This window comes from Myotis myotis, unplaced genomic scaffold, assembly GCF_014108235.1.
Source record: "Myotis myotis isolate mMyoMyo1 unplaced genomic scaffold, mMyoMyo1.p scaffold_m19_p_2, whole genome shotgun sequence".
In the NCBI taxonomy this organism is placed as follows: Eukaryota; Metazoa; Chordata; class Mammalia; order Chiroptera; family Vespertilionidae; genus Myotis; species Myotis myotis.
In genome coordinates this window covers 158,832,652-158,845,407 of record NW_023416324.1, presented here as the reverse complement: position 1 = coordinate 158,845,407, position 12,756 = coordinate 158,832,652, and the positions used below count along the sequence as shown (strand labels likewise).

At 40.6% G+C, this 12,756-nt stretch overlaps 2 protein-coding genes across 2 annotated transcripts in view; one reads left to right on the top strand and one right to left on the bottom strand.

Moving 5' to 3' along the window:
* Positions 1 to 1,017: 1,017 nt before the first annotated feature.
* On the top strand, positions 1,018 to 4,454 carry WDR5B (WD repeat domain 5B). Its single transcript, XM_036348119.1, has 2 exons — positions 1,018 to 1,710; positions 2,115 to 4,454. The coding sequence occupies exon 2, from the start codon at positions 2,181 to 2,183 to the stop codon at positions 3,168 to 3,170; it is 990 nt and encodes a 329-aa protein (XP_036204012.1). The 5' UTR covers positions 1,018 to 1,710; positions 2,115 to 2,180; the 3' UTR covers positions 3,171 to 4,454.
* A 1,884-nt stretch (positions 4,455 to 6,338) lies between these two features.
* Positions 6,339 to 12,756, bottom strand: part of FAM162A (family with sequence similarity 162 member A) — a 29,698-nt gene continuing 23,280 nt past the window's right edge. The window contains exons 4-5 of the mRNA XM_036348123.1: positions 8,996 to 9,104; positions 6,339 to 6,608 (exon numbers count right to left, since the gene is read on the bottom strand). Of these exons, the coding sequence (XP_036204016.1) occupies positions 6,516 to 6,608; positions 8,996 to 9,104 (202 nt within the window). The 3' untranslated portion in view covers positions 6,339 to 6,515. The remainder of the gene's footprint in view (positions 6,609 to 8,995; positions 9,105 to 12,756) is intronic.

Here is a 12,756-nt window from a genome sequence, read left to right as displayed (position 1 = left end):
CCGATTATCCCTTAAAAGATAGGAAACCCTTTGTTTTTAAATGTTTTAATTCTTTATTTTTTTAAAATTTTAAATATATTTTTATTGATTTCAGAGAGGAAGGGAGAAGGACAAAGAGTTAGAAACATCAATGATGAGAGAGAATCACTGATCAGCTGCCTCCTACATGCCCCCCACTGGGGATCGAGCTCACAACCCAGGCATGTGCCCCTGGCTGGAATCGAACCTGGGGCCCTTCAGTCCGCAGGCTGATGCTCCATCCACCGAGCCAAGCCAGCTAGGGCAAATGTTTTAATTCTTGGTTGACAGAAAACATGAAGGTTATTTGCCTCCTGACTTCAACTTATCTATGGGGAAAACCATTTAAAACAGAACACTTGCTGACTCTCTCGGGCACTCTTTATTGAGCAATTCAAGGATTGGAGAAATTACCAATTTTTTTTTTTTTTGTAAACCTATTTTTGTTTAAAGAGAGTAATTACATCTGAAAAACATGTATCGTTCAGGTAATACTTTCACAGCCATTACTCATTTCTTAAAACTGAGGTAAAGGCTCTAAAGTCTAATTAGAAGAAACCATACACATTTCTTACCCCATTCCATCAACTTCTTTGTCCCTTTTCTGTCTCAAGCACCTATGCAGATAGGAACTTTCCTTAATTTTCTTTGGAAGCTTAAACTATATGGAAGTTTACCCCAGCATTACCAGATCATGCTCTCTGAGCACTGGCGTTTCAAGGCCCCTAACACATATTCTTTTATCCTTTTCTAAACATTTAGGGGAAACTTCATTATTTTTATTGATTGATTTTAGAGAAAGAGGGAGGGGGAGGAGGACAGAGACATCAATTTGTTGTTTCACTTACATTGGTTCTTTTTCTTTTTTATTATTTTTAAAATATATTTTTATTGATTTCAGAGAGGAAGGGTGAGAAACATCCAAGATCAGAGAGAATCGTTCATTGATTGGCTGCCCCCCTCCACCCTCCCCCGCCCCCCCGCCCCTTACTGGGTATTGAGCCCACAGCCCGCCCTGACCGGGAATCCAACCGGGACCTCCTAGTTCCTAGGTCCACGCTCAACCACCAGGACACACCCGCCAGGGGTTGATTCCTGTTATGTGTCGTGATCGGGCTCGACCTGTCACCTTGGTGCAGAGGGATGACGCTCTAACCGACTGAGCAATCCGGCCATGGCTTTTAGGGAAAACTTTAAAACCAGAAGTCGCTTCGCTCCCCCAGCCCATTTGCAGCCTTGCTGTATACAAGACTTAGCCACATTCCCAAACGCGCACTGTCTGGGCAGCTCACGTCCCAACTGTGGGCTTAGCCCTGCGGCTAAAGGCGGAAAATGCAGTCCTTTCTTGTGACACGGTTTGCAAAAAGAAACAAATCTTTTCTGACATATTCACCGCTTCCCACTCTAGCCGGTCAAGTCTGGAACAACACCGTCCCGGGGTTAAGAAGACATTGCGCATTTCCGTGTAGAGGCGGGGGCGAAGAAGACCGGAAAAAAACCGCTTCCTTTTTTGTGCGCAAGCGCACGAAGGCTTCCCCCATTGGTCACTTCGACTCGGAAGTAGGTGGCTCCCTCTGCGCATGCGCTCAGGGTCGGGCCGGCTGTTTTAGCGGTTGACGCGGCGGTGATGACCAGTTTGTATCTGCAGAATGCAGTCGGCAGGCCGGACCTCGAATAACGGCGATTACGCAGGTTTTTCATAGCTTCTGAAATCTGTCTAAAGCGGTGATGCATTCATGCTAAAGTACCTAAACTCTGCCATACTGTGAGGGTTCTCAGTGTTCTCAGACCTGTCGAACTGGGGGAGGGGTCGTGAAAAATAGTTTGTATAGAGATTTCCCTGCGCCCTGCCCCGCCCCGCTTTGGACGCCTGAGTACGTTCACAAAATACCCAACATTAATACCTTACTTGCTGACTGCGCATGGGACTTTTTAATAATATTTCTCAAGTATTTGTTTACAGAAGGAAGCGAGGAGAAACTGAAGCGGTGCAAGCCTTGTGTATATGGTAATTTAGAGATGATCCAGAAATTATCATTAAAGACCGTTTATTTTTTAGTCTAATCTAATGTTTTAATCTTCATTTTGCTGGGCAGAAAATCAAAATACTGGGCTGCCTGGTTCTGGGCCGGACGCTGAGCCAACCTAGTGATTTCGAAGCCATGGCAACAAAGGAATCAGATGCCAAAGCAGAATCGGCCCTCACCTCATCAGCCAATCAGAGCAAACAAGCGTATGAAAAACCAAACTATGCTCTCAGATGTACTCTTGTGGGACATATGGAAGCAGTATCATCAGTTAAGTTTAGTCCTAATGGCGAGTGGCTAGCAAGTTCTTCTGCTGACAAAGTAATTATAATTTGGGGAGCCTATGATGGAAAAAAGGAGAAAATTCTTCATGGTCACAGTCTGGAAATATCAGATGTTGACTGGTCATCAGATTCCAGTCGTCTTGTTTCTGCCTCAGATGATAAAACTCTCAAGATTTGGGATGTGAGATCAGGAAAATGTTTGAAAACGCTGAAGGGGCACAGTAATTATGTGTTTTGCTGTAATTTCAATCCACCATCCAACCTCATAATCTCAGGATCTTTTGATGAGAGTGTGAAAATATGGGAGGTGAAAACAGGCAAGTGCCTCAAGACTTTGTCTGCTCATTCTGACCCAGTTTCTGCTGTTCATTTTAGTTGTAATGGGTCCTTGATAGCGTCAGGCAGTTACGATGGCATCTGTAGAATCTGGGATGCTGCATCAGGTCAGTGTTTAAAAACACTTATTGATGATGATAACCCGCCCGTCTCTTTTGTAAAATTTTCTCCAAATGGTAAATACATTCTCATTGCAACTTTGGATAATACTCTTAAACTATGGGATTATAGCAGAGGCAGATGCCTGAAGACATACACTGGTCATAAAGATGAGAAATACTGCATATTTGCCAATTTTTCAGTTACTGGTGGGAAGTGGATTGTGTCTGGTTCAGAGGATAACCTAGTTTACATTTGGAACCTTCAGACTAAAGAGATTGTACAGAAATTACAAGGTCACACAGATGTCGTCATCTCAGCAGCTTGTCATCCTACAGAAAACATCATTGCATCAGCAGCGTTAGGAAATGACAAAACAATTAAACTGTGGATAAGTAACTACTAAACCCTTTAGAAATCAAGTAGTAGAGCCAAGTTGGCAAAAAGTTGTATATTTTAAAAGATGATTTCTCTTAATTTTGGCATGGTTTTGTATTTCTTAACATTGTCTTGAATTATATAAGATTTTAAGACATACAACCTACATTTTCAAAGCAAGACAGTTGGAATAGCAAGTCTAGAACCCAGGGCTTCTGACTCTTAATCTTGAAGTTTATTAATCTCTTGTGTCTGTCATTGAATAGATTTCCATTCTATTCTTCTCGATGACTATTTAAAGGATTGGTATATTTGAGGAATATTTAGAAGATTCACAAGACAGAATGATTAATTAAATGAGGAGAGCAAAGGAGTTTGGAATAACTCCAAGGTTTTTGGTTTGGGAGATCAGATGAATAAGAGCTTAGGCCTGGGATGGTGGTGGATTAGAGATGTGTGTCAGGCACCACTCACACTAAGTGCAATTCCTGTATAGTGATAGCCTACCAAATGGGACATGAAATAGTCTATGGAATCAAGTCTTTAATTGGGAAAAATAAGTCATGGTTAGGTTTGTTCTGAGAGTGTAAAACATTATAAATGGCATTTTTCTGAAGGACGCCTAGATGGCTTGTCAGATTGTGCCCTCATGATTTTGAAACAAGCTAAATGTTGGAGTGGTGAGGCCGCTCTCTTTCATTATGTGACTGACTCACTAGTTCCTATCCATGGTTCAAACTTAGTTCAGAAATCAGTATTTTGTGGAGCCATCACTGCCTGCCTGACTCCAACCACAGTTGGCAGCTGAGTTAGATTTTATTGCTATTTCTTTTTTTTTAAAAGAAAGCATTTTTATTTTTTTAAAAAAATGTATATTTGATTTCAGAGAGGGAGAAGAGATAGAAACATCAATGATAAGAGAGAACTACTGATCAGCTGCCTCCTGCACGCCCACTACTGGGATCGAGCAACCGAGTCATGTGCCCTTGACCAGAATTGAACCCCAGGACCCTTCAGTTCAAAGCTGATGCTCTATCCACTGAGTTAAACCAGTTACGGCTATTGCTATTTCTATCGTTTCTGTTATTAAAGTTCAAAATATATCACTTATCAATTTGTATTGTAATGGTTTCATAGGCATGTTTCCCATATATTATGTGTTCTGTGGAGACAAGAAATATGTTATGCTATTGGACTTTGTATTCTCAGTTTTTGTATATAGAAGGGACTCAAGTGATGTTTGATGAATGACAAGGAATTATATCACCAGCACTTCATTCCTTGCCTGCTTTCACTAAATTTTTGGAATCAATTCCCCATACTATTATTTTTGTTGTATCTGAGTATAATCTCACACAAGGCTTATATAAAATATAAAGTGGAAAATGGTTTCTGCCCACTATCTAGAGCAGCCGTGAGCAAACTACAGCCCGCGGGCCAGATCCGGCCTGTTTGAAATGAATAAAACTATTGAAAAAAAAGGCCGTACCCTTTTATGTAATGATGTTTACTTTGAATTTATATTAGTTCACACAAACACTCCATCCATGCTTTTGTTCCGGCCCTCCGGTCCAGTTTAAGAACCCATTGTGGCCCTCGAGTCAAAAAGTTTGCCCACCCCTGATCTAGAGACATGGTAAACATTAAAAAAAAAATCTAGAAATTAAGCAAAAGATTGTACAACAGTAATTTAATTGAAAGTATCAAGAGCAAAACTGTCTTTTGTGTTCTACAGTATTTTATACTAGTGCTCACTATATCTGAATTGCTTGACAAGTTCTGAAAAACATAAGATATTAAAAGTTACTAGTAGGGTATGACTGCTGAGAAGTTAGCATGTGGGGGTACTGGGAGAAGTGAGATTAGATAGGGGTAGGTCTGAAACTCTGGCCAAGGAATTTGTATTTAATCCATAAGGAGGTAGTCATTATAAGTTACTGAACAGGAGAATGACACAAAATGAGAAAAGATTGTGTGTATTTTTGCTTCATATGTGAGCTTTGGTTTAAGAAAACATTTTTATTACAATAAAACTCCAAGATACAACACTTTAAAATGCTACTTTAGAAATTAAAAATGGTATTGTTTTATGAAGAAAGATTACTTATTTTTAAAAGAAGTACATTAAAATTTACCCATATTTAGAACATTGGTTTAGGTAAGATGTAACATAAATGTTCCAAAATAAACTAATCTAAAATGTGTAAGGAACAGTGCTTCTTGATAGTAAATTTTCAAGTGATAAAAATCAAAGAATTTGGTATCTAAAAAGAAGCTATGGTCAAATTACTACAAAATAAAATTTATAGACAAACATCATTAACATCAGATAGTTATAAAGCTCTAGGTAGACTGATATATTACATTTTATTAAGCCAAGTTCCCAAACAGCTGCATTTTAATCTGCTATAACCCTTTTAGGAGACCTAGCAGATTGAGATGGCTGTGAGGACTTGTCATCCACTATTATTTGTGAGAGAATAAATGACTATTTAAAATAGAAACCAGCATCCTTACCTAAATATGAGACAGCTTGGCATACCGGTCAAAGTGAGATATATACCAGGTGCAAATGCAACACTAATAAGAAAATGCATTTGATAGACTTTCATAATTGAGAAGTTTAGTGTAAAGGCAGCAGGACAAGGACCAGTTAGGAATTCTAAGCCATGGAGCAGAAGAGGTGACTGCTAGTCCCAAGCAATTCAATGATGCGGGGATTTCAAAGTCCTCAGAAACTTGTGGCAAGATCATTATCATCACCTTGCTAGGACATTTTCAAGGACTGTGCTCCTAAAAGCCTCTATGCCAGCACACCCCAGAATGGCAAAGTGTGTTCTGTCTGCTTTCCAGGGCTCTGAGAAGAACCATGGCACTTGAGGAGGTTCGCTCTCTAAGATGCACTTGGGCAGTGTTCTCAGATGGCCTTCCTTCTCTTTCCAGAAAGGAATACAAATGAGAGAGAGAGAGAGAGAGAGAGAGAGAGAGAGAGAGAGAGAGAGAGAGAGAGAGAGAGAGAAATGCAGAAAAAGAGGCATTTTGACTTCTGGGGAGAGGTCACTTTGGTAATGGAAGTAAAGTAAGATATGGATCCTGACTCTAAAGAGTTAATATTTAAGTCAAAATAAGTTGTCTCGTTTTTCATTTAATCCAAAAAGTTGAGAGGACGCATTTAACCTGGATCAAAGCCGTGAAATTAGACAAGTCATTTAAGAAAATTTATTTGTACCTCTAGAGCAGAAATAGGGAAATGGTATGTTTGTACAAACCATAACTTTTATGAAATGGATCCTCATACCACATTCTTTTAAGACAGGCTTGTTGCTGACACATTATTCCTGGGTTTTCAAAATCTAGCCAACATGAATACCTCTCACTCTGTTTTGGCCTTCATAGCTGCTTCCTCTCTCAGACGAGCTTTCTTTTCTAAGTTCAGGCTTGTTAAAGACTCATGTCTTTTGACAGCCTAAAATGAAACAAATTTGAACAAGAAATTATTTATGCCCGTTTGTGAATGACGTCACTGATGGCAGCAGGTTAGCGATGGTACAAGAGTACAAGAACGGAACGGTCTGGAGCATGCACACTGGGCACAGCAGTCCCTTCCATGTGACTTCTGCTTCCTCTACTGCTTCACAGTCCATCAGTCCACTCATTCAAGCACTTCTCTTCCTTCCTGGCCTCATTCTTTAAATCTTGTCTCTCTTCTCTTACAATTTATTCCCTTGTCTTTCCCTTTTCCCTCCCTTTAGTATTAAATATGTTCTCATTTTTATCCTTTTTTTCTCCTTTTACTTTTTTTTGGCTGCTACCATTTTTTCCTTCTCCAACTCATTTGTATTCTTTCATACCAAAAACCATTCAGCTTTGGGGATCCCAGACTTTCCCAAATATTATCACTGATGACTTCCAGCAGCTTCTATCCTAAGACTCCATCCTTAAAGAGCAAACAGCAGTGGGGGAGAGGCAACCATCCTCTTCCCTTGCTTCCCTCCTTGTGACCTGTTACATTATATGTGAAGCTTGTATGAACAGACCAGCTTCAAAATTTTTATACCAAGTGATACTACCACCATATAAGGTAGTATTTTCTGTGTAATTTCACATAGAGTTCTAGAAACCCTTATGTCCTGTTCACCTGCTTCTGCAGATTTCAGTCAGAACGAAGCATGAGAGGTCAAAGAGGGAGACAGAAGAAAAACTGAAGTGGGGCAGGAAGAGTTGTCAAAAGAACTTCACCCAGGTCTGCACACTGCCCTTCTTGCTCCCAGAACGTCAGCCTAACAGTATTTAACATTCCAAAACTAAAGAGAGCTGGTGGTTCCTTTCTCTTACTCTAGCCAGTGGTCGGCAAACTCATTAGTCAACAGAGCCAGATATCAACAGTACGACGATTGAAATTTCTTTTGAGAGCCAAGTTGTTTAAACTTAAACTATATAGGTAGGTACATTGTTATTAACTTAATTAGGGTGCTCCTAAGGCTTAGGAAGAGCCACACTCAAGGGGCCAAAGAGCCACATGTGGCTTGCGAGCTGCAGTTTGCTGATCATTGCTCTAGACTAGACTCTTCAGAGGAGATCAGTTACCACTGGGTTTGTAGAAAAACTCTTTTAATATCTGATAATAGATACAAGACATCCGTTTCCACATGTAAACTGTGAAACGGAATTAGACACAGTATTAAAATAAAGGCTTAACCAGTGCTGCTGCATATAAAACTATATTTTAATCACAGGATAGTACAGTATAAAGTTTGATGATTTGCATACTTGGCTCTCAATTTTTATCTTCTTACTCGTATTAGCTATGTGACTTTGGGAAAATTATTTAACACCTTTTAAGCTTTATGTTCTTTTATAAAATACAGATAGCAAGAGAATCTACCTCTTGGGGTTATTGTGGTAAATAAATGAGTTTAACAATGCCTGTGATATTATAAGCACTCAATAAGTGGCAGCAAATTTTTTTTTATTATTGTCTGAAGTTTTACTTATGTCTTCTTTTTCCCAAATTGCAGCCCGCCCCCCCCTCCCCCAGCCATTCCAATGCCCAGTGTCTTTGGTTATGCTAATATGCATGCATACAAGTCCTTTGGTTGCTCTCTAACCCCCCTCCCCACTCCCCTACCATTTGTCTCTGGATCTATTCTCATTCATAAAATTATGTTGATCATTATATCAGTGGGAGCAATTTTAATATCACCTCAATTAGGTGTAGGTTCAAATTGTGGCTCTGCCATTAGGGAGATGGATGACCTTCCTAAGCTATATTTTCTCAGCTGGAAATGAGGTCCAAATAATAGTACCGATCTTGTAGTGTTGTGAAGTTCAAATGAGACAACAGCAAAATATTCAATTAGTGATGCTATTAATAATTATCTGTGTTAAAATAAAAGAATTCCTATGTACTGCTTAGGAGCTATGGTCTTCAGATATATGACCAGCTTGGCTGAGCTTGAAGTAGAGAAGTGTGATAAGATTACTCATCAGGATTCAGGCAGTTAGAAGGAGGATAAATAAACCCATGTACTAAGAGTGCTTTATAGACATGCACAGAGCTATCATTAAATCTGCCAGTGTCATATTTCTTGTTTCACATTATTTATGACATCTGGGGATTGATGAATACTTTTTACTTTACAGAAAACTAACAGTCCTTCCCCCTGCCAAAGTTAGGATTTGCTATTTATCCCCAAGCATGATCCTAGGTTTGGCCCTATTATATCTTTGTTTCTTCTAATTTCTTGTGTAAAAGCAGCCTTTTCTTCTCAAGAGAATAAATATGGGAGTCAATCCCTGATTTCCTATAGGCCCTCTGTGGAAAACAAACAGAGATAGGAAGTCCACTCTCACCTGCTTGCCCTCAATAACCATTAAGATGCATCCTGCCACTGTCAGGGCAATCATTACATAGCTGATCTTCACCCGGAGCTTGTTCTTTGCCGCATCGAGCATCTCAAACCTAGTAATACAATGAGATCATGAGAGAGAGTTAACTTTCTGAAGTTGCCAGCAGGATATAAAGCTTTGTGTACCGCAAATCAGAAGTGCAGTGGTGCCTATAAATATGAAAAAGGAGATAGGGCCTGGAAATCTTGTAGGACTTTAGGGAGGATTGGGCATTTTCACAACTCACTTTATATATAAAATACAGTGAGACAGCACAAGTTTACAGGAGAAAAAAAGGAGAAGGGTAAAGACAGGAAGTGAAGTCAGGAACAAAAAAGGCGAGGCATATGAATCCATGCTTGCTATGGTGGGCCCTGATTTTGGCTCTCAAGTTTCACATTAGTCGTCAGTGCTAAAATTGGAATCAGTAGCTATTTCTCCTTGAGGTTCTCAAGAGGGTATTATGTGATAAAATGATTACCTGAACATCCTGACAGATACTATAATGAATCTCATAAGTTTCAACACAAAGCACAATTCAGAAGGAAACAAACACAGGAGAGAGTTAATGTGCTTTTTATACCCAGATTTATGTTCTCTGCTTTGAACAAGGAACAGATTTAAAAATATCTCTAGATCAGAAGAAAGACCTTTAAGCAATACCCCCTTTATATATTTTTTAAAAAATATATTTTCATTGATTTCAGAGAGAGGGAGAGATAGAAACATCAATGATGACAGAGAATCAGTGGTTGGCTGCCTTCTGCACAGCCCCGAGTGTGGATCGGGCCTGGAAACCCCGATGTGCCCTGACTGGGAATGGAACCCTGACCTCCTGGTTCATGGGTTCAAACTCAACCACTGAGCAATATTGGCTGAACCTTGTTTATATTTTAACTAATGTTTTACTAAAATTGAGTGACAGTAAACTTCAGCTCTTTCTCGAGTGCCTCTTCTTACCTGTCCACTGAATACAGAACCACGTGCCTTAACAGAAAGTTGAGGATTAGATTATTATTCTTGTGTGAAAGCTGAGAGGCAAAACAGGAAAGTCTGAAGAAAAGGCCCTTTCACCTTGGTGATTCCGCAGGTGGGCAGTGGGTTGAAGTTCTATCACCTTGAATGTCTGGTAGAGCTTCAGGATAGGGCATGTGGAGTCCTAGTTGTCCCAGAATAAAGAACCGGGCTACTCGGCAGGGTATAAATAGTGATTATCTCTAGCTGATGGGATTGGAGTGCTAATTTTCTCCCACACACTCATGTTTTGTTTTGTTTTTCCTTCTCATGTTTTTAACACAAATTACATTTGAAATCAAAAGACAAAAAGTACTTTAAAAATGCTTTGGTCCACCTGCCTGTTGTGGTTCAATAGTTGAGCATCGACCCATAAACTAAGAGGTCGCCAATTCAATTTCTGGTCAAAACACATGCCCATTGGGGGCGTGCAGGAGACAGCCAATCAATGTTTTTTCACATTGATGTTTCTCTCCCTCTTCCTTCCTCTCTCTCCCTTTCCCTTCCTCTCTCTCTAAAGATCAATAAAAAAAGGTCTTTTAAAAAAAATGCCTGGGCCCTGGCTGGTATGGCTCAGTGGTAAAATGTTGGCTCATGCACCGAAGGGTGACAGGTTTGATTCCTGGTCAAGGCATGTATCTGGGTTGCATGTTTGTTCCCTGGCCCCAGTTGGGGCACGTGTGGGAGGCAACCAATCGATGTGACTCTCTTACATCGGTATTTCTCTCTCTCCCCCTCCCTCCCTTCTACTTTCCCTAAAAATCAATAGAAAAAACATCCTTGGGTAAGGATTAACAACAACAAAAAATGCTTGGAAGGAGTTCCCTGAAAGCATATACACTGGGACCCAGTGAGGTGGTGATGGAGTCTCCAGGCATTGAAGCTGGGCCTGCAGGTGGGAGAAAAGGGACAAAGGGACAACTGCTAAGGACACTGACTTGCTCTATTAAGAGCATCTAAGAAGGAACTCTTACCATTTGCAACAGCATGGATGGACCTGGAGTGCATTATGCTAAGCGAAATAAGTCAGTCAGAGAAAGATAAATATCACATGATCTCACTCATTTGTGGAATATAATGAACAACATAAACTGATGGACAAAAACAGATCCAGAGACAGAGAAGCATCGATCAGACCATCAAACCTCAGAGGGAAGGTAGGGGAAGGTAGGGTAGGGGTAAGGGGGAGAGATCAACCAAAGGACTTGTATGCATGCATATAAGCCTAACCAATGGACACCAGGGGGTGAGGGCATGAGTGGAGGGGATGGGGGGGTAATGTGGGTATAAGGACATATATGTAATAACTTAATCAATAAAGAAATTAAAAACAAAACACAAACAAAACAAAAAAACAGATCCAGAGACAGAGAAGCATCAATCAGATGCTCAAACCTCAGAGGGAAGGTAGGGAAGGGGCGGGTAGGGGTAAGGGGGAGAGATCAACCAAAGGACTTGTAGGCATGCATATAAGCATAACCAATGGACACAGACACCAGGGGGGTGAGGGCATGAGTGGGGGTGGGTGGGGGGGCAGTGGGGGGATAAGGACACATATGTAATACCTTAGTCAATAAAGAAAAAAAAAGCATCTAAGATCCCACCAACCCATGTTGACCATATTTTATGTAAATTGGTATTTCCAACTGATGTGCTGTGATCCTCATGAAAAGTGACATAGTTTACATTTGAGGAAACATTTAAAAAGTAAAATGCACATAAATAAGGCTGTGATATTACCCTCCATTCTACAGGGACCAATCCCAATGGGCAAGTTAAGCAGTGCCTGTTCAGAACTAAGAGCACAAGGATAAATGGTTGCCTGGGCTCAGAGAAAGGCCTTCTAGGGTGACTCACTAGGCAGTACTTTGGGCTTCAGGGGATCTGAGGGCCAGGGGCCTACAAGGGAACTAAAGAAGGTGTTCCATAACAAAGTCTATATAGCACGTATTAGAGCCACGGGTTTATACCAGCTTGTTTTCTGCTGGGATTTTTAGGAAGAAATTGGGATAAGCAAGAAACTGAAGTCATTGATATTTCCCAGGAAAGCACACTGTCACTTGAGCAAAGAAGGACCAGGGATTTCCTGCTGAAGTAATTTTCTCCTGCTGAAAAGAATGTGCTAATTTGACAAGCAGAAGCAGAAGGGCTCTTTTTCAAAGCTGTTGTAAAGAGAAGGCAAATACTACTTATCTTCCCGGAAAAAGATACCCTAAATGAACCCAGATCTTTCACAATCATAACTTGAAATCAGAGACCAGAAGGTGCAGGAATAGTTTTCTGGCTAGAAGGGACTGTCTAGGAGCTTTGTCCCAAGTCCCTGTCTCTGAAGAGGATGATGCCCCATGGGGGAGATGGCATCTATTTCTCATAATCTCTGTTGGCAAGATGCAACCAATCAGTGAAGTAATGGTTCTCAACTGGGGGTGATTTTGCCCCCAGGGGACACTGGCAATGCCTATAGACATTTTTATTTATTTATTTTTTATTTATTTCAGAGAAGAAGGGAGAGGGAGAGATAGAAACATCAGTGATGAAAGAGAACCAGCTGCCTCCTACACGACCCCCCACTGGACATCGAGCCCACAACTCGGGCATGTGCCCTGACCAGGAATCCAACCTTGATCTCCTGGGTCACAGGTTGACGCTCAACCACTGAGCCATGCTGGTCGGGCTGGAGACATTTTTAATTGTCATTAATGAGTGCTACT